Source organism: Ailuropoda melanoleuca, chromosome 5, assembly GCF_002007445.2.
Source record: "Ailuropoda melanoleuca isolate Jingjing chromosome 5, ASM200744v2, whole genome shotgun sequence".
In the NCBI taxonomy this organism is placed as follows: domain Eukaryota; kingdom Metazoa; phylum Chordata; class Mammalia; order Carnivora; family Ursidae; genus Ailuropoda; species Ailuropoda melanoleuca.
Genome location: NC_048222.1, coordinates 80,105,548 through 80,131,254, shown reverse-complemented (window position 1 = coordinate 80,131,254; position 25,707 = coordinate 80,105,548). Strand labels below are relative to the sequence as shown.

The 25,707-nt window shown below is 34.3% G+C and overlaps 1 protein-coding gene across 9 annotated transcripts in view; it reads right to left on the bottom strand.

The window, feature by feature from the left end:
- HMBOX1 (homeobox containing 1) overlaps positions 1-25,707 on the bottom strand; it is a 185,280-nt gene that overhangs the window by 85,819 nt on the left and 73,754 nt on the right. For all 9 annotated transcript variants that reach the window (XM_019799297.2, XM_034661353.1, XM_034661354.1 and 6 more), the window contains exons 3-4: positions 19,655-20,131; positions 11,771-11,856 (exon numbers count right to left, since the gene is read on the bottom strand). In XM_019799297.2, the coding sequence (XP_019654856.1) occupies positions 11,771-11,856; positions 19,655-20,131 (563 nt within the window). The remainder of the gene's footprint in view (positions 1-11,770; positions 11,857-19,654; positions 20,132-25,707) is intronic.

Sequence of the window (25,707 nt, the reverse complement as noted above, 5' to 3'; positions counted from 1 at the left end):
ACTCTCTTAGCAGCTTTCAAATGTACAACACAGCACTGTTAACTATAGTGCCCATCCTGTACATTATATCCTGAGGATTTATTTGTAAGTGGAAGTTTGTACTTTTTTTTTTTTTAAGATTTCATTTATTTATTTGACAGAGAGAGACAGCGAGAGAGGGAACAGAAGCAAGGGGAATGTGAGAGGGAGAAGCAGGCTTCCCGCCAAGCAGGGAGCCCGATGCGGGGCTTGATCCCAGCACCCTGGGATCATGACCGAGCCGAAGGCAGACACTTAATGGCTGAGCCACTCAGGTGCCCTGGAAGTTTATACTTTTTGACCACCTTCACCCATTTTGCCCACCCCCTACTCCCCAACACTGGCAAACACCAATCTGCTCTCTGTATCTATACATTTGGGTTTTTTAAAAATTCTACATATAAATGATATCCTATATTTGTCTTTCTCTCTTATTTCATTTAGCATAATACCCTCAAGGTCTATCTACGTGGTCACAAATGGCAGGATTTCCTTCTTTTTTATGGCTGAATAATATTCCACCATATAGGTTATTTTCATGTCTTAGCTTATAAATATGCTGCACTGAACGGGGGGGTGCTATATGATTTTTAAAGTTCATTATTAAATGGCCAAAGGCTAGAAACATTATGGTTAACATATTTAGTCTCAGGAAGCTTAGCTTCAGAAAAGTCAATTTGGAGAGGGATTAAGAAGTATAATAATGATAAAAAGACTTCTATGGCATTTACCATATACCAGAAACTTTACATAAACCAACTCATTTAATCTCAAAAACCCTGTTAGGTAGGTATTATTATTATTTTCATTTTCCAAAGGAAGAAACTGAGGATTAAGATATTCAGTAACCTGAGCAAAGATATGTAACTAGTAAGTGACAGAAAACCTTTTTAACCTTCAAAGTCATGCTCCAGACCACTGTACCATACTGCATCTATATACTGAAATGCTACATAATGAACACTGCTTTTGCAGCAAGACAAACAGCAATTAGCTGTGTGAGCATGGGCAAATAATTGACACTCCTTTAGCCTCAGTTTTCTTGCCTGTAACTGAAGAAGTTAACACCTGCCTCTCAAATACATAAAACAGTTAGCAGAGCATCTAGCACTTGGTAAGTGTTAAAATAAATTACAACTAAAAATAAAAACCCTCCAAAAAGAGAGGTTTAGCTAACAAGGTGCATAGCAGCAAAATGCAGAGCCACTGGTCATCCACAAATTACTTAAGAGGGCCATATGCTCTCCTGGTAGGTTACCTAGCACGATGATAGAGCTGAGCTAAAGACAAAAGTATAGGCAACAATGGTTCAAGAGGTATTGTTGTGGGGCGCCTGGGTGGCACAGCGGTTAAGCGTCTGCCTTCGGCTCAGGGCGTGATCCCGGCGTTATGGGATCGAGCCCCACATCAGGCTCCTCTGCTATGAGCCTGCTTCTTCCTCTCCCACTCCCCCTGCTTGTGTTCCCTCTCTCGCTGGCTGTCTCTATCTCTGTCAAATAAATAAATAAAGTCTTTAAAAAAAAAAAAGAGGTATTGTTGTTACTAAATATTATTATGCATGATAATTATTTTAACACATATCACTCAAACATTTCAAAGACATTCTTTATAGTCCTAGAAAAATCAAGACAAACTGGTAATATGTCTTCCAAAAAAATATTTAGCAACAAAAGGGTTTGGGTGCAATGGTCAATCTTTATACATACAACAAAGGAGGAAAAAAATACACTTTTATGAAAACAGCATATTCTGGTCTTTAAAATGTCTCAAACATGAAATAAAGATCATATTAAGAATGTTTCTAAAAACTCTTTCTTATGTTCTCATCAAGAACAATGACAACAAGCCTGGGGCATTGTTATTTTGGATATGTACATTAAAATCAGTGTGTTCAAAACCAAGAAGTTGTCCACAGATCTGCTTGGGAACAGATTTAGAGACAGGTCACTCAATATTTTTAAAACTACTACAGGAAGCAAAATCTCATAGCTTAAGTGAGTGAAAACTATGTTCTCTACTCAAGCATAGTAGGGCACAAGGGAAGGGTTATTGCTCTATCTACAGCAAATTCAATTTGGTTTGTGATTTGTAACCTTCCTATTTTAGGCAACTGGCAAGAGAAAGTATTTCTGCCAAGGATAAAATCATGTAGAAAAGAGCTGGCAACCTTTGAGGTATTAAGGACCTGATAATCTCCACTATTCTATATTCTATCTGCAGCCAGCAGTACAAGGTACAAGCCCTAAAGGATAAGATCCTTTAGTTAAGTAACAGCCAAGTGTAAAATAATCACTATTAAAAAAAAGAAAAAAAGCACAGTTTCAAAGATATTTAAGGAAGAAATAACACCAATTCTACATCAATTCTTCTAAAAACACAAGGGAAAAAAACACTTCCTAACTCATCTTATGAGGCCACATTATCATAATAACAGAACTAGAGAAGGACATTACAGGAAATGGAAAAAGCAAAACAAACCCTGAACAATGATACACAGATACTATATTTCTACAATACTAGAGTATCAGCAAATTGAATCAAAACATATACAAAGGATAATACATCATGATTCAGTGGCGTTTCTCGAATGCAAAGTTGGTTTAACATCTGAAAATCAGTCAATGTAATTCACCATATTAACAAGACTGAAAAAGAAAAACCATGTGGTAATCTCGATAGATGCAGAAAAAGCATCTGACAAAATACAACATCCATTCATGATAAAAATTCTCAGAAACCAGAAATAGAGGAAATTTCCCTTGAAGCGTATCTTGATAAAGGATGGCTATGAAAAATCTACGCTAAGAACACACTTAATGGTGAAAGAGTGAATGCCTGCTCCCTAGGCTTGGAGAAAAGGCAAAGATGTCTGCTCTCATTACTATATTCAACATTTAACTGGTTGTCCTAGTCAGTGGACTGAGGCAAGAAAAAGAAATAAAAGTCACACACATTGAAAAGGAAAGAAGGAGCGTTAACTCTATTCACAGATAACATGATTGTCCAAGTACAAAATCCTAAAAATCTTTTAAAACTACCAGAATAAATGAATTTAGCAAGGTTACAAAATAGAATATCAATATACCCACATCAATTATTCTATGAGTCAAGAAACAAAACAACTAGAAGTTGACATTAAAGATAGTACCAATATAATAGTATCAAAATGTAAAATAGAGATAATTTAAGAAAATATGTGCAAGATCTATACACTGAAAACTAACATGGATGAGAGAAATAAAGAAGACCTAAACAAATGGAGGCATACCATGTTCATGGATGAAAATACTAGTATTATTAAGATGTCAATTCCTAATATTAGGCTGATATATATTTATCACAATTCCAATCCCAATCTCATTACAAGAATTTTTTGTAGAAATTGACAAGATGATTTAAAAATGTATACGGAAATGCCAAAGATCTAGAATAACAGTGATCCTGAGAAAGAAAAACTTCAAGACTTACTAAATTTACAGTTTTGGATTGGATAAACATAAAGACCAATGGAACATAAGAGACAGTCCAGAAACAGATCCAGACATACATACTCAGTGTATTTTTTACAAAAAACCCAATGTAATTCAATAGGGAAAAACTAGTCCCTTGACCACTGCTGACCATTTTCAACGAATGATGCTCCAACAATTGGATATCTATAGGGGAAAAAAGTAGGTCTTAATCTTTACCTCACACTTACACAAAAAATTAACTTGAAATGGTTCACAGACCTAAATGTACAAGCCGAAAATATAAAGCTTCCAGGAGAAAACATAAAAAAATCTTTGAGACTTAATTTAGGCATATTTTCTTAGGACACAAAAAGCATGAACCATAAAGGGAAAAAAAAAGATAAATATAACTTAACCAAAATTAAAAACATTTGCTCTTTGAAATATAACACTAAGAAAATGAAAATGCAAGCTTCACACTAGGATAAGTGTTACAGCCACATATTCAAGGACTTGTACCCAGAATATACATAGAACTCTTGTAATCAATAGTAAGGGAAACAACTTGATTAAAAAACAATGGGTAAAAGATTTGACAGACATTTCACCTAAGAAGATATATGAATAGCAAATGAGCATCTGGAAAAATGCTCAACATAATTAATCATTAGAAAAATGCAAAATAAAACTAGAGTGAGATGCTATTACATATGCACCAGAATGGCTAAACCTAAAGAGAAACACAAACACCAAATAGCAAGTGTTGAAGAGACTGCAAAGCAACGGGAAATCTCATATACTGCTAGTGGGAGTGGAAAATGGTATAGCCATTTTGGAAAACAGTTTGAAAGTTTCTTAAAAAGCTAAACATGTACTTACCAATAACCCCACAATCCCACTCCTTGGTATGAGAAAATAGATGTCCATGTAAAACTACATAGACAAATGTTCACAGCAGTTTAATTCATAATAGCCCAAACCTGAAAACTGCTCAAATGGCCATGAACTGATTAACGGATAAACGAATTTTGTTATAGCCATCCAATTAACTAGTATTCAGAATTTAAAACTTAAGAACTATGGATACACGTAACAATACTAATGAATCTCGAAAGTACCACAAGTGAAAGAAGTCACAAAATGAAAGAAGTGAGACATATAAAAAAAGGTATGTATTGTATGATTCCAGTCACATGATATTCTAGAAAATGCAAACTATACTGACAGAATGCAAATCTGTGGTTGGCAGGGACTGGCGGTGGGGTGAGGTATGTAACTGCAAAGAGGCAGGAAGGAACTTTATGAAATACTGAAAAATGTTATATCTCCTGATTTTGGTTATACCACTGTATAAATTTGGTACAATTCAGAGAACTCTACTCTTACACAAATTTTATCTAAATAAAAGTGATTAAAAATAAAGGAAAAACCACATTTCCCCTGCACACCTCAAGTTTATTTTGTAGGATCAAATGATATAGTCAAATTCAGCTGAAGTTGACACATGGTGATATTAAAAGCTTTCTTAAAGACCATAATATTGTTTAACAATTTTACAGACCTCTCAGATATTACCACGCTCAAACCTGGTTAGTTTGGTTAGTTCAAGCTTCAGTTCCTTACCTAACATTAGTAACTACACACTACTAAATCTAGTATGTCTTCCTGACAGAACAAATTATTTGTAGCAAAGGAGCTCAAATCCCTCTTATTTGTAGCAAATGAGCTCAAATCCTCTATCACTGAGTAAATGACAAAAGTTAACAGGATAATTCCTTAATGCATAAAAGACCATATCTATAGTTTACATAAAATGGTATTTATCCCTTCATAGCTTTCTTCTGCAGGAAGTTATTTATAATATTGCCTGATGACTCACTCACATGGACTACAGCTGAACTTTAGACTTTGCTATTTTATCAGACACAGATACCTTCTGACTTATTTACTAGGGTAGTCTTTCTGTCATTTATCCCTGCTTTTTTTTTTTTAATATAAGGAAAATTAATGTATGTTAAGTAAAATAGTTCCTAAAACTGCTGAAGGAATATTATACCTCAAGTAAAGACTTTTCTCCACAATCTTAGGAAACAAGAATTGGGGAGAAACAAAAATGAAAATTACTAATGGGAAAAAAACCACATCTGTGTCTAACCTTTTAAAGTCACTTTTGTCAAAGCTTATGGTGGAATAAAATTTTTTTTAAATATAGTTCTACTTTAAATACAGGTGGAGGAAAAATCTTGTTCTTACTTGCAAACCAACCTTCATAACTTTTTTTTTTAAAGATTTTTATTTATTTATTTGATAGACAGAGACAACCAGCGAGAGAGGGAACACAAGCAGGGGGAGTGGGAGAGGAGGAAGCAGGCTCCCAGCGGAGGAGGCTGACGTGGGGCTCGATCCCAGAACGCCGGGATCACACCCTAAGCCAAAGGCCGACGCTTAACGACTGAGCCACCCTGGTGTCCCCCAACCTTCATAACTTTGACACTAAAAATGTACAGCCCTATACACTGTATTTGAGATGATGAAAGCCCTAGTAGGACAACGAATTTCAAGAATTTCAAGAATTACAGCAAACTGATTTTCTAACAACAAAAGTATCCTCTGAAATTATTTTCACCCCAATTTTTTACTTAGCTATCACCAAAGTGAGAAAATGTGGGTATTCAAATATAGAGGCTGGACTTTTTCCTCTAGGAAAAGAAAAACGTAACCTTATGTGTTGTGTTTACAAGAAAACAGTTTGCCAGCAAATTGCAGAAGACAGAAGAAAATGAGATAAAAAAGCAAGAATTTTTTGAACCACAGGATAATATCTGTTCTTGTTCTCTAGAGGCTGCAAAACAAGAGAAAATACCAAACGCACTACCTTTTGTAGACAGATAAATGCCTTCAAATTGGAGATCTACCTAAAACTACTGAAACTCATTACACAGGAATTGATAAAATTTTGTTAAATGAGCCTGACAATTAATTATATTTGGTTGTATGACAACAGGACAATACTACAGTCTGTGATATATACCCTACTAACACTGAGTAAGTTTATTCATAACTGCCAAAACTTGGGAGGCAACTAAGATGTCCTTCAGTAGTGAATGGCAGAATAAACTGTGTTATGTCCAGACAACGGAATATTATTTAGCACCAAAAAGAAATGAAAAAGTCTCGAAAAGACATTTAAGGAATCTTAAGACCTTATTACTAAGAGGAAGATGCCAACATGAAAAAGCTACATACTCTAGGATAACATTCTGGAAAAGGCAGAACTGTGGAGACAGTAAAAAGACAGTGGTTGCCAAGCGTTAGCAGGGAGGAAGGAAGGGATGAATAGCCAGAACACAGAGGACTTTTAGGAAGTGAAACTGTAGCATCAGATTATGATACTATAATGGTGGATACTTGTCATTATACATTTTTTAAAACCCCACAGAATGTACAAAACCATTTACACATAGTGTAAACTATGGACTTTTGGTGACAATAATCGTAGCAATGTAGGTTTACACATTATAACAATTGTTGCACTCTGGTGCCAGGTGCTGATAGTAGGGAGGCTCTGCATGTGTAGGGGGTAGGGAGTAAAAAGGAACTCCGTACTTTCCACTCACTTTTGCTGTGAACCAAAAACCGTTCTAAAAAATGAAGTCTATTTTTAAAAAGGGTATATTGACACTTCAGTTGGTTTTTAATATCTGGTCTGAAGTTCTCTGCTTGGGGAGAGGATCAATATATACCTATCTTTGTAAAGAAATTATAATAATTAAATTGAATATGCAGTGTTTTCATATTTCATTTTAAAGATAAATTTAAAAAAGGAAGTGATCTAAGTACAGCTAGAACATTTCTAAAACTGGTTCAGAGCTTCTCTTTACACAAATTCTTACATTTTGGGAATGAGACGGTAAGATGCATACTGGTTAAGTGAACTTTGTTTAAAAACAGAATAGGGGGCACCTGGGTGGCACAGCGGTTAAGCATCTGCCTTTGGCTCAGGGCGTGATCCTGGCCTTATGGGATCGAGCCCCACATCAGGCTCCTCCGCTATGAGCCTGCTTCTTCCTCTCCCACTCCCCCTGCTTGTGTTCCCTCTCTCGCTGGCTGTCTCTATCTCTGTCGAATAAATAAATAAAATCTTAAAAAAAAATAAAAAAATAAAAAAAATAAAAACAGAATAGAATTTGGGGTGCCTGGGTAGCTCAGTTGGTTGTGTCCAACTCCTGGTTTTGGTTCAGGTCCTGATCTCATGGGTCATGGGATCAAGCCCTGCATTGGGTTCCACACTCAGCTAGAGTCTGCTTGGATATTCTCTCCCTCTGCCCCTTTTCCCACTCGTGTGCTCTCTTTCAAACAAATAAATCTTTCAAAAACAAAAAACAGAATAGAATTTGATAACTCGAAAAGATTCTTGGAAATATTTGGTTAAAGCCCCTCATCTTATAAATAAGGAAAATGTAGCTCAGAGAAGCTACACAATTCTTCCCGGGACCCCAAGGCTATTTAAGACATAAGAACTAGAACTTTGGTATTCTAAATTTCATGGTTGCTTTTTCATTATACTACTATCATTCAAGATAACAAAGTTGTGTTACAGTTCTTAAAGTTCAGAGATATAAATATTTTTTTCTTCTTCCATTTTAAGATGATATGAATCCAATTAGTGTATTTTTTGGCTGATAAGCACTCACTTAAGCTCTGCCCACTTACTCATTTATTCTGCCTGCTTGATTTCTCCCAGAGGTCAGTTAAAAAGAAAATCATGTTTTAGTAATTCTAAGAGCCAAAGAAAATGTTCTACCATGAAAGTGAATATAAAACCCATGTGTGGGTTATTACTAAAGCAAGGGCTATGCTCTCCATCCCACCATTGTTAGTCAGAATTTAGAATCCTGCTCGACCTCTAACAGAGGTAAAAATCCACCCTTGGTGGGAACAGCTGTGACTCTGTGAAAGAAGCTACAAATAACATGCTGGGAAATTCAGCAGGCACTGTTATTATATCCTGTTTATACTGTCATTTTTCCTATCAGTAGGATATTATTTATACAGACCCCACCCATGAACTTCTTGTTTATCTTATTATAGAAATCCTCCAAATCTATAAAAAGAAGCCTCTGTATTTGTTTCTGGAACAAGCACATGTGTTATAATTTTGCACCTCACTACACTTTTTTAATTTAGCATTTTCTTTTGTTATGCCTGTTCTCATTTTTATCTCAAGGTTGATTTCATTAATTCCCATATTAGAGTTTAACTTAACTTTTTAAAAGACTCCATTATAGGGCAGAGATTCTGAAGTGCTACATCTTAAACTTTATTTTGGGGCAGATTTCCTCAAAGACAAAAAAGGGCCTATATACTGAGATCAGATACCCATAGTGAGTCCTAGGTGGCTAGAAGGCTTCCTTACATAGGCTACGTGTCCGAAGTCTGCCAATTATGAGGGCCAGGCTTTATACTGGTTCTTACCAACTCACTATTCTGTAGCTGGATCTCTTTTGTAGAATGAAAAGCCCTGTCCCTGAGTCTAGCTTGATGGCTGGATGGGCCAGGTGAAAATGTAACACAATAATACATGAGAAGTATATGAATTCACTAAGTTGATCAATGGGAAAATGAAGCACTGTGTTATAAGTCATCCTCACTCCCCTGCTTTATGTAAATAATTGAATTAAAGCAGATAAGAGAAAAATGGGATTCCTTAAGGGCAGAAACTCATGCAGCATTTGTTGAACAAATAATTATTTCTGGAGAGGGAACATCACTGGACAAAGTCATACTGGATAAATTTTCATATGTATAGCTTTTGTTAGCTTCACTAAAATTCCCTTTACCCTGTAAGACAGCACTACAAGGCAGTTACGTAAACATGAAATCTTCAAAGAGCATGTACAATGCTAGATTCTTTCAGGATGTATAAGAAAGACCACTGCATTTAAAGAACATTACTCTAAAATGCGTAACTGAAATGAAGCTTAGCACCTAAGCATGGTGAACTTAGTGTTAACTGATTTCAGGAAAAAAGAGAGGTCTACAAGAGCTAAAGTGATCAGAGAAGTAAGAATGAGGATAATAAGAGGTAATCTTGATAAACAGGACTTTATAAGCCTAAGGTGAGAAGGGGAAAGGCATCCTAGGCACAAACAATTTGTAAGAGTCCAAGTGAGGAGAGTCAGACTATAAGGAGTTTCACTTTTCAGACAATGGAGAACCATCAAAGATATCTGATTAAGGGAAAACGCACCCAAGCTTTTCGAGTAGGAAATGAAGGGGACGAAGAATAAGTTGGACTGAGACAGAAATGGGGAAGAAGTTTTATAGCAGCAAAAGAAAGGTGCATGTGATAAACAGATAATAAATGTGTAAATATATTTTCAAAACAGGAGGTGGCATCATGATGACTCTTATTGAGTGGGACAGTGTTAAAACTACGCGAATCCACTGAAGTTAATGTCAGGAAAGCATACCAATCTCCTAGAATAGTACTTCTCAAACCAAAATTACCTGGGGATCTGATTAAAATGTAAATTCGATTCAGTACACGTAGGGTGGTACTCTGTATCTTTACATTTCTAACAAGCTCTAAATAATACTGTTCCACGAACTGCACTTTGAGAAGCAAGATACTGAAACATCTTGCACTTTTCCTTTCCAAAAAGGCAATGCTACTGTTTAATCCACTATGGTATAGCTAGTCCTTTTAGATATTCCTAAGAAATTCCAATTAAAGGTATTTTATTATAATTTGCATCAAAGTCAGATGGGTTTCAAAAGCTACTAATTTAAAAGCCCAAGATGATTCAAGATTCAGGGTATCCAAGATCCTCAGAAATATTTCCACCTGGAAAAAAAAAAATCAACTCTATAATACTGTTCTATAACACTACAATTTTGTTCTTTTTTGTAGGCTGGCAAACCAGAAGATTCTACTGCTTCTAATCTTGGAGGCAAAGTAAAAGCCCTAAAAGACAACACCCTATCTTTTCATAGTGCACATCACTGGGTTTTGGTAAAAGCCACTTAACTTGCCCTTACAGTGCCCTTAGTATGTTCCTTAATCCTTGAAGATAAAGGTAAAAATTTATTTTAAATATTCTATTGAAAATTACAAAAATTAAATTCACACATCTTCTCTCTGTTTAAGAATTCTATATGGAAGGATATGCCTTTATTAAAATCTTTTACCATGAACAGAGGCATAATTTATAAAAATATATTACTAGTATTATATATTCTACGCATTAAGATTGGCTGACCTTAGATTCTTGGGATGAAATTTAAGACTTCTGAAGTCTCAAGTTTCATTTTTAACCATACTGATGGTCAATAACAACCTTTTAGGTAAATTAGCTTCAATATATATCGATGTCTAGAGAACAGAAATGATATCTTAATAGTGGAAGGTACTATATGATCAGATCCAACTATTTCATTGTAGAGGTAAGAAACTGAGGTGCAGAGGCTAAAAAGCCCAAAGTCACATAGCTGCTAATGGCATGTTAAAAAAGGGTGGGAGGAGGAAAAATATAATTTTCATATATATTAATGTACAACATACAACAATGTATCAACTACAAAATATAGTTACAAGAGTTTCTGGTTCCTCTCATGACTAAGGCATAGTTAAGGTCTTACAAACCATTGATATCCAAGAAAGGAAGACTACACACCAACAAAGAAGACATGCTACCCCAAAATTTAAGAACTCCATAAAAAACGCAATCTGAAGAGAGAATGACACATATACACCACATACTCAAGATGGGGCTGCGGTGGGGTGGGTAATGGGATGGGATAAAAGAACAAAGAGAAGACAATGATAACTCTTATCTTCTCAGTAATGGTTTGAGGAAAGCTTTCACATACAGAAAGGTGGTTAAAAAAAAAAAAACTTCCTTTACTCTCATGAATCATTTTTTAATTCGTAAAATCAGGAATTAGGAGGGCTGCAAAGCATTTAAAAATATGAAATGTAGATAGCAGTTGGATGTGCATGTGTCATGAACTCTGTCACAATTACAAGAAAACCAGAGAACCCTTTTTTAGCCATAAAATGGGGAATTTTGTGCTTATCACAAATGCTATAAAATTTACTAGCACAAGTAAAAAAAAAAAAATAACTGGAGAAGTTCCATGACATCAGAGACAATGGGCTTTAAATCACAGGCATACACTATTATGCCGAAGTTGACAGGTCTGCACTGCAATGCAGAAATGCAAGCAATATTCCAACATCTGCACCAGAAGGCAGAGACTAGACATGATTCCAGAATAAAGGGCTCTTCAGCTCTTACCTGTTACCTGTGCAACAACTGCTTGGGAAATCCTCCGATTGGCAAGAAAGGCTTTGATTTCCTCTTTTATCACACTGCTGTCCCTCCTAACAAAAACAGAAGACAAGACCAACAATGTATGTTGAAGGTAGAAATCCTCATCTTTGCTAAGAAAGGTGAAGGAGAGAGGTGGGGAGAACATAGAAAGAAAGGACACAAAAATAAAGGTAAACAGACCAAGCTTGTATGAAAATATGAAATTAAAACAAACCAAGAAACACCAAATATTCAAGTCCTAAAACATCACACCATCAGACAGACGCTTTAGTGAATGCCACAGGAGATATAAGTCTCATACCAGAGGATGGTTAATTACATGCTGTGTATAATTCACATTAGGAACAAGGCTGCCATATGGTATATATACTAAGTTTCATTACCGAGGAATGAATATACCTTACACAGACAGAAACCCTAGAAAAATAAAAAGCAACAACAACAGAAATCAGTTGTGAGTAGATTGTGGGCTTGCATGTTAATGATATATCTACATAAACATTATGTTCAGTCATTTAAAAACCTTTGTTAAAGGAACAGAAATCATCATCATTCTTAAAACGGCTAGAATATTAGCTGTTTTAAGAAATTTAATTTGCTTTTTTTTCCTACTAAACAAAAAAAAATTTAAGTGGGATGAGGTGAATATAGAATATTAATATAAAAAAGGTACTTATTCATTTCCTATTATATATAATATATAGAATACTTAAAACTGTAACACTGTGTCCTTGAGATTAGATATCATAGACCTAATTTTTCCTCCACTAGATAACAACAAATTCTCAAAAGACTAGACATAACAATGAAAGGCAGGACTTCTATTTCTTCAACAGAATACTTAAGTAAAACTTACACTTAAACCCTTAAGACCAACCAATTTCTCTTTGAATGCTTTATGTTCAAAAGGGTTACATAAGTAAAGCACTGATTTTTCATCAAGCTCAAAAGTAACACAGAAGAGAGGTAATTTATAATCTCATATAGGGTCAGCAAACTATAGCTAAATCTGGTCTCCCATCTGTTTTTATACAACCTATGAGCTAAGAATGGTTTTCACAGATGAACACTTGTAATCATTACTTGGTGACAGAGAACACTAACTTTGAACATGAATTAAGCAGATTATCACAACCTCCCCACCAAAAATTCCATTCTTCTTATTGGTAGACCTATATTTTAAAAACTATATTCAATTACTATTATTCTATATTGAATTTTGTCAATAAAAATTTGTGATCTTTTTGTTTTCTCTTAGCTCTATGTGTATTATATCCTCAATTTTGTCTCTTGGCCACAAAGTGTAAAATGCTTATCATCTAGTCTTTTCCAGAAAAAGTTTGCTGACCCTTGATCTGAGACAAAGGGATCATGAAATCTTTACAAATAATTTTGTAAATGAACCACAAACTTCTTATAGGAGCTCAAGTCTCTTTAAAGATTATTTGAAGCAACAAAAGAAAAGAACCTATCCAAAAAGAATCAGCTGTGATTTGACTTAGAGCAGGTATTTTAGCCTCTTGGTGAGGAGGAGCTATACATCCTGCTGGTAGATTCCATGTTCCCTTTCAGGAATTCTGGAAAAGGGTAGAGAAGCAATAGGAGGGACAACTTTCAATCTGAAGCTCTACAGTATATTCCTGATCTACTCATAGGAAATCCTAATCAAAAAGATTCCTAGAGAAAGAAAACAGTCAGTTGCCTAATCCAATATTTAAAATTTCTCATACTCATCAAGATTCTGATCTAGATACCAGCTAGATTCTTTCCAAAACTTGCACTTGTTTATATTTGAAGTATTTCTTTGAACAATATTCATTCTCATTTTATTTAAAAACTGCGTATCTGAAAGAAAAAGGCACAAATAAATACACTTTAAAGTCAAGTAAAACAAACTGCTCAGTAAAATACAGGTAGTATAGGCCAAATGGCTCTCAAATATCCACCAATAATCAGCTGAGCAAGAGATAACTTCAGTGGTATGAATTTCATTTGCCTTATGTAAATAAAACATCCAAATCATTTAGTTTCTGATACAACTTCAAAATTAATCTGAAAAATTTAAATAAAGCATTGCATTGCAATATATAGAATATCCTTCTAGGAAAGTGAAAACTGAGTTTAAGAGAATATTTATATTAAGGTTAAATAAAAAATGTGCTTTTGTGGGGAAAATGATTAAATGGTATTTTCTTGGCTACTGATTTAAACTGGAATTTAAATCAATTTATTTTAAATCAAATTCACCTAGAGTAGACACTAAATCATAAAGAGGAGATAACACTCAATTATTCCAATAGGAAATATCCAGTTTGTGAATTATTCACAGCCTCGCAGTATGATATTATCAAGGACTGCAGTAAGACAGAAGGAACTTCAAACAGTCTGCAAAACAGCAACAATTCACTTACCCTTTCATAAACTATATTTTTAGATACTTGGCAAGTTTGTAAGTACCCACAACGAGTTAAAAAAATAATAACAAAACCTCTTTGGTCAACTGCTTTACCAGAGAGAAGCTTTTTCAAATCAAAGAAAAACGTAAGACTTAAAAAATAAGGTTATGTTTGGGCAAGTCACTTAATATAGCTGGACTCTGGTTTCATCATCTAGTAAAATGAGAACATTAATACCCTCATCAGAAGACTGTTAATTTTTCTCCACTCACTGAAATTAAATTTAAATGAAATATAGTTTTAAATGTGTGTATATATGTGTGTGTATAATATATAAAATATTCTTCAGTGTAAAAATTTTTGAAACTGTAAAAGCAATCAATAAACAATGACTATTATTTTATAAAACCCCAGAAAGAATCCCAGATAAAGAAGAAACAAATGATCTGCTATAACTACCTCTGACTGAAGTAAACATCTGCATGAGGTACTTTAAAGCACCATGGAAAGATTTCTATGAAGTCAATTTAGACACAAGCAGTGGTGTGTCATTTAGTTATTTTCACTAGGTACAGGTATCCCCTGCTTTCTGAAAGTTCGCATCATGCCACCCTGCTTTTCTAAAAGACCTACATTAGTATGGTAACATACTAATTTTTTTGGTGGAAGTAAAAATTCCCTTCAGATTTCTTTCAGTTAGTGAAAACAGGTACTCATGGAGGTCTTTCCTAAAAGTGAAGTGATATAACTCAAGCTTTCAGACAGTGGGAGGAACCTGTATTTTCAAAATAGTAATAGCATTCAACTTTCACTTGTGTCCAATTCTCTTGTGTATTTGAAAGACCTCCATTCTACAGGGTTAACTTGTTCTTTAAACTTTCAAATATGCCCCCTCTTTCAGTCTTCTTTAACAAGCTGCCTCTCCGACTGACCACATCATAACTCTGTGAAATGACCAGTTTTTTGGTGTGAAAACTCCTTCATTTACTCCAAATCTAATTTTCATATACTCTCCTGTTTACTTTCTCCCTTTATTTGAAATTTTTTGTCCTCTTTAAAAAGAATGAATCCCTTTTCTTCACTTCTTTGTTTGAGAACTAATTTTTTCAAGTTTTTATTTTAATCACCCAGCACTCATCACAATTCACTTCTTATAAAATCTCATATTCCTCATGATTTATATTCCTCAAGTATTTGCATCAAACCACTTAAAATTCATGTCATCTCCTCCTACCATATTTTCCAAATCATAGCCATGTTGAATTCTCCTATCTGGGTGCTTTCCACATGAGGATAAAATTCTTCCTTTCCACCCTCCACTGCCATTATTTTTATAACTTGCTAAACTTTCCATTGTTATCTACAGACCTTTCTTTTTTTTTGAGAACTAATTTTTTTTCACATTTTTATTTTAATCACCCAGCACTCATCACAATTCACTTATAAAATCTCATATTCCTCATGATTTGTATTCCTCAAGTCTTATGAAAATAAAGTGAAACACAAGTTGATCTTTCTTTGATTCCATAGGTTACTTCTCTACAGACCTTTCTTAATATCCAAATGAATTAATCAGTGATGCCTCTTTGTAGAATCACCCTTTCTTTAAGACACAATTTAACTGTCATCTATTCAGAGAACTTCTCCCTGATCCTCACAGTTAAAAAAGATCTCTTTCTTCCAACAGCTAACTTTATCACTTCAATTACACTACTCACATGCTAATATATTACATGATATTCTATATTATAGTTGTTCCTGATCTGGTCTTATCTCTCCTACTAGCCTGTGAAGTCTTTTAGCACAAAGATTATGTCTTATTCATCATGGAGTTTGCATATAATAGAGCTTAATTTGTTCAATGAATGAACAAATTTGTAGTTGAAGATAAAAGGTTGTAAAATGGCAAACCTGATCTAGATAATTTATAAAAAACAGCTCTAAATTCTTAATCTCAAATATGTTTAAGCTTCCCAAATCAGAATGGAGAAAGTTATTTATGCTAGCTCAAAATGGCAATCCTTCCATTTCTGGAACTAAGACTATTAAAGACTATAAGTTTAAAAGTTGTACGCTTTAAGATCTTCCATATTCTCTCAGTGGATATACTACACATTCTTTAGGACTACTTAAAGGTAGACATCTATCTTAAAGACTCCCAGAGATGGAGCAGTACCTACACAAAGATGGACTAAATCACAGATGGGAAAATACAATTACACACAAATTCTTTAACTTTTGAGTAAGAACCTGCTCCCTTTAATTTCTATTCAGAGAGATAAAGCATAATTTAAAAATTTTAAAGATAACTTTAAAAGGAAAGCTACTCTATATGCATACATAACACAGTAAGTGAATTTAGGAAATAAACATCCTAAATCACCTATTGTTAGGGATATAGTTAAGCACTCAGAATAAAGTCCTGGATCTTACATAAAATACAAACACAGTCATAAAATTTAGTACATGGTTAATTAAGAATAACAATATATGGCATTGTTTATGAATTTTTGATAAGCCTCATTTCTACTGTTTTTTATAATATAGACATGAAGGAATAGATCTACACTATTATATTAACAAATGTATACATATACCAATATATAAGTATGCATGTTAATAGATGTATTTTTAAAATACTAATATGTGAAATGGGTTTTCATTCTAGCTCTTGGCTTTAAAGTCCTTCCTAAAATGTTATATATTCAATAATTTGTTAACAATTCACTATCTAGTTTTTTTTTTCACCCCAACCAATTAAAAAATGGGAAAAGTAGTTTCTTTCTTTCTGATTCTTTCTTAACAAGTTGATCAGGTATACAGTTATAAGTTAAATAAATGTGAGCATGCAAGATGTGAATTATATATGATTATCTAGAAAAGGAGGCAGGAAGGCATTCATTAGTGAGGGCAGTACAGCCCTATGTGGCACAGGATACTCAAGAAAGATTCACTGCTCAAAAATTTCTCTAACATTCTACCAAATAAAAATTCACCTGGTTAGTAATTGATTTGAAGTGGCAAATATCATGTGGGGGGTAAAGGGAGGGAGGAACACCTCATTAAGGCATTCAAAACTTTCACCTGTGTTATATCAACCACTGTTCTTAAAATCTTATTGAAATCTACAGACATGAAAAACTTATTTACGGAAGCAACGGAAAACACAGACATGGTAATAAAGACATAGGTTAGAATTCAGGCTCTGCCACTTAATATTTAAATTTCTTGGGCCAGTTATTTAAATTTTATGAATCTCAATTTCTCTGCTGTACCTCCTACACATCATGGTTATAATAATTAAAAATGAGAACAGTCATGCAATAAACTCCCTCTGACCTAAGGATCGTTACTATGTGCAAACTTGAGAAAAATAAGAGTTGGGCACAAAGGAGGAGTGCAGGTGTGGGTGAGAACACAATGGCAGAGAACCATAGAAAGCCAGGAGGTTCAATGAGACCCTTAGATGATTAGAGAACCAAAGAAGCAGTTCATAGAAAGAAGCAGAGAATAGGGTAAAACTAAAGTATCCTAATTATGCAACAAATGGCAGTAAATTAAATGCTGGTAACAAAGCAAAAACGTAAAATTTTAATGATAAAACTTCAATGTGCGTTAATTTTGGAATTTAACTACAAATCCTAGTCATTGCTAAATAGGTTTACTGTTTATTTTGAGAACAGAGTTGTATTATAACATTATGCCAATATAAGAGCTAATAGTTAAGTTTTTAGACCCTTGTAGTCAAGTTTTAGACCTTGGCCAATCTTCAGAGCTTTTTGTTAACAAGAAAGTTTCCCCAAATTTTGTGGTAGTCTAATACACATTTGGGAATTAATTGTTATGTTAAAAGCTTATTAAAACTGATTAATGATAGCAACAATATAAAATTTATTGTTGATATCCTCTCTACTCAGGATAATTAAAAGCTAACCTTGCTATATTTCAATGACTTAAGTAACTTCTACTTGCTGTAATGGTTCTCCCTCTTAATCATGAAGATGATACACATGTTAAATTCAAAAGGAACATCTAAGCTGTGGCCAGCTGCTTTAACAAGCGAAAAGGAATTCCAAACCAAACTGATCTCTTATATTTTTAAGTTTTAAAAGTTTAAATAACAGGGTTCTACGGCTGCTCTATGAAACTATTCATTATAGGAATTACATTGGAATCTAGATGCAATAGTCCATTTCGTTCACAATTCCATACAAGGCAGTGCTACCCTAAAAATAAATTCGGGACAGTTTATTTAAAAGATTTCATCACTTTTGTACTATAGAATACATCTTCCATATGCATTATTAAGTCACGTTATACTATCTTCAGTCTTAGAATCCTTAGGAAGAACTATAACTCATAATTATAGGTTTTAACTTTATTCTGACAAATTTGTGCTACAGCTTTTTATCTACTGTAACTGATGTATCTGTAGGCTTTCCTCCTACTACAGTAGTGATAATCTATTGAAAACAATGCTTTTATCATGTCTATTCCTACAGACCTGTAAAAAATCCTTAATTCCAACCAAATTAAATATAAACTACTTGTGCAGAACTCAAACCTTCGCAAACCTGTACTGCATCTTAATATAATATTTTTATTACCATAGTCTAGCCCACGCAACCTTTATAAAACTAAACATGCCTTGCTTTCTCTACCTTTTACTACTCCCTTAACTTTAAATAAAGTTCCTATATTTGAAAACAAAAGCTATCCTTTTAGATTCAGCTCAAATTCATCCATTCACTTAACGTATTAAACCCTTACCACGTGCCAAGGACAATTCTAGATTCTGGAAACACAACATTCAAAAACACATGTTACTGGCCTCAGAGCGTTCCAGGTCCGTGCGAAGCCTCCCCTGATTACCTCTTTTGAAAGTGGGCTTCTTTTCTCAGTGTTTAAAACAACAAAGACTTATTACTTACCTTGCAATAGATTACATATATGTGGGGGGGGCATCTATTAAATTAGAACTTTAGCTTCTTAGGGGTAGAAACCATGTCTATTTTTCTTCCTAAGAATACAATTTTTTATATAATAGGTGCTCAAAATTATTTTGTTGATATATGTTAGAGTGAAAAACAAAGTGTACAAATTCTGTATCATGATAAAATCATCTTTTCTCTCAGAAAACTCTAAGGATTAGAATGTGTTAACAATTCAGAAAATTCAGATGTTAGCAATTAGTACTATAAAGAGAAGGCTAACTTCTGCTTTGATAAACAGAATGGAAAAGGTTTATCAGGCAGCAAAGAGAAAGGGCTAAGGTAGAGAAAACAAAATTTGAATTAGAATCATAAAATTTGAAAATATTTTCTTTCATCTCCAAGGGGAGGAGGGGGAAATCATAGTTCTTTGAGGTAAGGTGCTGAAATACAGTGTATTACTCAAAACCAATCTAAGAACACAGACATTTTGGGGACTCTGAGTAAGCAAAAGAACTAACCTCATTAATTCCTCCACTTTATCATCTACATCTAGGTCCTCTTCTGAGGCTTCAAAACTGTAAGACCTCTGACCCATGCTGTTTGCATGGTAGCGAGTGGGTGACATCTTTCCATTGGACGTGGATAATCGCTCGTTATTCTCCCTCCCATTTTGATTGGTAGTGCAAGGTTGTGGGGAGGTATCATAACTGTTGCTAGGAGATGGGGACATTCCAGAATGCTGGGTCTGTGTGGAAGCTGTAGCTGTAGAGGAAGATGCTGGAACATTGTTGGTACTATTCCCATAAGAACTTCCTCCATAGTTGGACCTTCTTCCAAACTTGTCACTATGCTCTTGGTCAAGACGGTCCAAAGTTTCCAAGGCATGGAGAATTTCATGTTTAGTCATTCCAGTACGCCGAAGGCGCTGAAGCAGATCTATCTGCTCTATGGTAAATCTGGGTTCATCTGTATAGTGAGACATGGTTTCCAGCAAACTAAAAATAAATAAAATAAATAAATAAATAACAAAATTCCTTTTATTTACAATATGTACCAAAGAACATATCATTATAGAGAATGCTCAGGAGAAGATGCAAAATATTTCTACATCAAGTTCTTTCCTGAAAATGATTAACACATTATTATTGTAATAATTATAATAATAGTTATTATCACTCCATGCTAAAATGCTTTTGTCATGGCGAATGGATTGGTATAGTTACTGAGTTTATTAGCAGATGGACATTAGGGTAACACAAAACCCAATTTCATATGGCATACAATTTACAATTTCCTCAATTTGGTAAATACCTGAACCAAAATTTCAGTTATGGCAATAATACCAAAACAACAGATTAGATACATACACTTTTAATCTTAGCCTATTTGTGATTACTCACAGGTGTTTATTCCATCTCAAATTCATTACTCTACATTAGAGTACTATTAATGAAAAGTTGTTGCAAAAACAGTTTTTATTACCTTGTTTTACTAAATATCAGCAAAACCAACCTAGGAAGTCTGTATCTTCATTTAGTGTAAACAACTTGGTAAGGTAAGTCCTGGCAAATACTAATAACCAGCAAAAATATTTAAATGGAAAAGTAAGAAGGTACATAAAAAAACTTCCACTTAGCAATTTCATTTAGTATCTCATCTCTGTAATGCATTCTCTCTTTATGGTTATCCTGAGAAATGGATCTTCCATGCTTATAGCCAAACTATTCATTTTTCTTAGGAAATTACTTCCACATTACGTTTCCTTTAACTAACACAAGAAACTGTAGCATGCCAGAAAATGTCAGAGTCATAACAATATTAAGTTTAAGTGAATTATCAAATTTAAAAATTCTCACTACTTGCGTTCCTTTCTTATAAAACCTGACTTTCCTAATTTAAGATTTTTTAAAGATTTTTATTTTTATAGTTCTAGTGCCAAATAGGATGCATACCATACAGCAGGCTCTTAGTAAATGTTTGCTAACGGAAATAAATGTCAAGGAATTTTCTCATCCGTTACAGGTAAAAACATCCGTTCTGGGCCAGTTCCCCATAGCTGTTCAAAGTCTATTTCTTCATCTCTCTATACTAAAAACTTACTGAACACATTCACTTCTAGGCAGGCATTGGGCAAGAGTTTCATAGAATATAATTTCATCTGATCCTCACAACAACCCCCTGTGGCAGACTTTTAAAATCTTATATTAATTGACTGATCATTGAGGAAACTAAGTCTCAGAGTAGTTCTGTACCTTGCAAAAAGTCTGATTAAGAGTAGAAAAAAGAAAAAAACCTAGATTTTACTGACTCCAAAAGCATATATTATTCTGTTTTCCAACATATAACAGGACTTACTGGAATCCTGTGATTTGGGATATAGACAATTGAACTCTTTTAAGTCTCCAGTCGAAACTACTTATATAAAACCACTCTACTGATGGACTAGAGGCCTAGTCATAGGTATTTAAATTTAAATCTTTGCCCCATCTGGAATTTATATTTACTTAATGAGTGTGAAAGGATTTGAGCTTTATTTTTTCCCAAATGCACAGGTGGTTGTCCAATATGCTTTACTGAGTAGTATGTCTCTTCTTCTCTAATCTGAAATACCACCTTTTTCATATATAAAATTTCCACACAAATCTCTATCTACCTTTGGATTCTCTATTCTATTCCATTGATTGTTTTGTCTTTCAAATCCTTTTAAAAATAAGCAGGCAGAAATCTAGAATTTTTATGTGAAATCACTCTAGTTTTAGAAACAAACTAATTAAAAATAAAAACAAACGCATTTTGTGGACCACAAATAACATGCTGCAAGCCATTTGTGGTCATAGGCCATAGTGTCTGCCTTAGACTTGTACGTTATCTTCTGCTTTCTTCCAATACTCACTGTGACAAGCTATCCATGATAAAAGTCCTATTTTCGTGATTATTACATTCTTTCTTGATTGCCTGGGTTTTTTCCTCCAACATTTTATAATGAAAAACATTAAACATACACAAAAATTAAAAGAAATTTGCAGTGAACACTCACGTACTAACCATCTATATTTTACTGTTAAAATTTAATTGCTTTATAACATAACTACCCCTTCCCTTATGTATCCATACCTATATTCATCTTATTTTTTATGCATTTTAAAATCAGTTACAGAAATCTGTACACTTCCTCCTAAACACTTCCACATGCATTTCATTAACTAGAACTCAGTATTTGTTCAGGTTTTTACTTTTGAGGTAAAATTTACATAAAAGAAAATACACAAATCTTATGTTTACCATTCTATGAGTTTTGAGAAGAACATACTGTAAAAAAGAAATACATAAACTGTGAAAATGGCTATGAAGATACAGAATATTACTAACACCCCAAGAAATGCCCCCTTCCCAGTTAATCCTTGGCCCCTTCTCTCACAGGGAGCCACTGCTCAGATTTTTCCCACCACAGATTAGTTTTCCCTGTTCTGGAACTTAATATAAATGGAATTTCTATGTACTCTTTTCACTCAGCATAAAGTTTTTCAGATTCATGTCCGATGTAGTGTGTATAAGTAGTTTGTTCCTTTTTACTGTTGAGTAGTACTTCATTACAGGAATATACTACATGTTTGTTTATCCATCCTATTTTATACACATGGACTGTTTCCAGTCATTAGCTACTCTAAATGCTTTCGCTATGGGGCACCTGGATGGCTCAGATGATTGAATGTCCGACACTTGGTTTTGGCTCATGTCATGACCTCATGGGTCGTGGGGTCAAGCCCTGTGTCAGTCTCCCAGCTCAGCAAGGAGTCTGCTTGAAGATTCTCTCCCTTTGTCCCTCTCCCAGCTCACGAGCTCATACTCTCCCTTACTCAAAGAAATAAATAAATCTTTAAATGCTTTGGCTACTACAATTGTACTTTACTACTTGTTAGCTTAAACATCCCCTCCCCCACGAACATATCATCATCTAGTTGGGAGAGAAGAGAAAACTGCAACCAGAGTAACTCATTTATTTTTTCTCCTGACCAATTTCAAAAGAACTCGTGTGAACTCATTAAAATGCTACGCAGTGTTGGTAATGTTCTGCGTTCCATGCTAGTTATATTACACTGGTATATTCACGTGAACATCCACCAAGTAGTGACTACTGATTTGTTCACTTTTCAGTAGGTATATTAGGCTTAAAGTTTGTTGAAAAAGCTATGTGAACTTTTCCAAGTGGCTTATAAGAGATACTTAATACTTTAGTTTCTGTTATAACCCTCAGCCATTTGTCTGCTCTATCAGTGCTTAGTAATATACTAAACCCTAATCCCAGCAACTTTTCTTTAAAAGCAGATACTGAATGACACAAACAAATGGAAACATACTGTTAAAATGTCCCTACTACTCAAAGCAATCTATAGATTTAATGCAATCCCTATCAAAATACTAACAGCATTTTTCACAAAACTAGAGCAAATAATCCTAAAATTTGTATAGAACCACAAAAGACCCAAGTAGCCAAAACAATTTTGAAAAGGAACTAAACTGGAGGTATCACAATCCCAGATTTCAAGATATACTACAAATCACTAGTAACCAAAACAGTATGTTAGTGGCACAGAAATAAACACATAGATCAATAGAACAGAATGGAAAGCCGAGAAATAAACCTATGATTATATGGTTAATTAATCTTTGACAAAGGACGCAAGAATATGCAATAGGAAAAAATCTCTTCAACATATGGTGTTGGGAAAACTGAACAACTACGTGCAAAAGAGTGAAACTGGACCACTTTTTTATACCATACACAAAAGTAAGCTCAAAATGGATTAAGGACCTAAATGTGAGACTTGAAACTATAAAAATCCTAGAAGAGAGCACAGACAGTAGTGTCTCTGACACTGGCCATAACAACATCTTTCTAGATACGTCTCCTGAGGCAAGGGAAACAAAAGCAAAAATTAACAATTGGGAGTATATCAAAATAAAAAGCTTCTGTACAGCAAAAGAAACAACAAAACCAAAAGACAACCTGCTGAATGGGAGAAGATATACCTAATAAAGAGTGAATATCCAAAATATATAAAAAATTTATAGAACTTAACACCAAAAAACCCAAATAATCCAATTTAAAAATGGGCAGAGGACTTGAACAGACATTTTTCTAAAGACATACCGATGGCCAACAGACACATGAAAACATGTTCAACATCACTCATCATCAAGGAAATGCAAATCAAAACTACAATGTGATAACACCTCACACCTGTCAAAATGGCTAACATCAAAAACACAAGAAACAAGAAGTATTGGTGAAATGTGGAGAAAAGGGAACCTGTGTGCACTGTTGGTGAGAATGCAAACTCGTGTAGCTGCTGTGGAAAATAGTATGGAGGTTCCTCAAAAAATTAAAAATAGAACTATCCTATGATCCAGTAAGTCCACTACTGAGTATTTACCCAAAGAATATGAAAACACTAATTCAAAAAGATAGATGTACCCCTATGTTTGTTGCAGCATTATTCACAATAGTCAAATTATGGAAGCAGCCAAAGTGTCCACTGTTAGATGAACGGATAAAGTAGATGTGGTATATATAAATATATAGACAGAGGAATATTAGTCATAAAAATAATGAAATCTTGCCATTTGCAACCACATGGAGAGAACTAGAGAGTATAATGCTAAGTGAAATAAGTCCGTCAGAGAAGGATAAATATCATAATTACAACTCATGTAGAATTTAAGAAGCAAATGTAGAAAGAATAAGAGACAAACAAAAAAACAGACTCAACTATAGAGAACAAACTGCCAGAGGGGAGGTGGGTGAGGGATGGGTGAAATAGGCGAAGGGGATTAAGAGTACACATCATGATGAGCACTGAGTAATGTACAGAATTGGTGAATCACTATATTGTACATCTGAAACTAACATAACACTGTATGTTAACTATATTGGAATTAAAATTAGAAATTAAAAAACAGGGGTGCCTGGGTGGCTCAGTCAGTTAAGTGTCTACCCTGGCTCAGGTCACGATCACAGGTTTCTGCGATCGAGCCCCACACTGGGGCTCCCTGCTCAACGGTGAGTCTGCTTGTCCCTCTATCTCTCCCTCTGCCCCTCCCCCTGCTTATGACACTCTCTCTCAAATAAATTTTTAAAATCTTGAACAAAATGAAAAAATAAAGAAAAAAAATAAATGTAACTGCCCAATTCCTTTAGTAATCCAAACAATTTACCCCTGAATTTACTGATTTGGTAAGTTGAGGTTTCTATATATTATTCTTTTCCCTTGTAAATAAAGTAGACCTGTCCTTTGCTAACTTCAGTCTTAACGCTTTCAAAATACTTCATAAACTGACCTTAGTTTAAATGAGACTTTTAAGAACTGTTTTTATTATATGGACAAAAAAAAATCAATCCTGATTTTTTCCTATTTATTTTCCTATCTTATTTATATCAGAGCACGTAGTATCTGTATATAATTCTTTAAACCTTTCTCTGTATGGAGCAGCACTCTGTATGATAGCATTAAACTAAAACAAATTTTATATGAATTTAACCTGTTATTGAAAAGTACCATCCTAAAGCTTG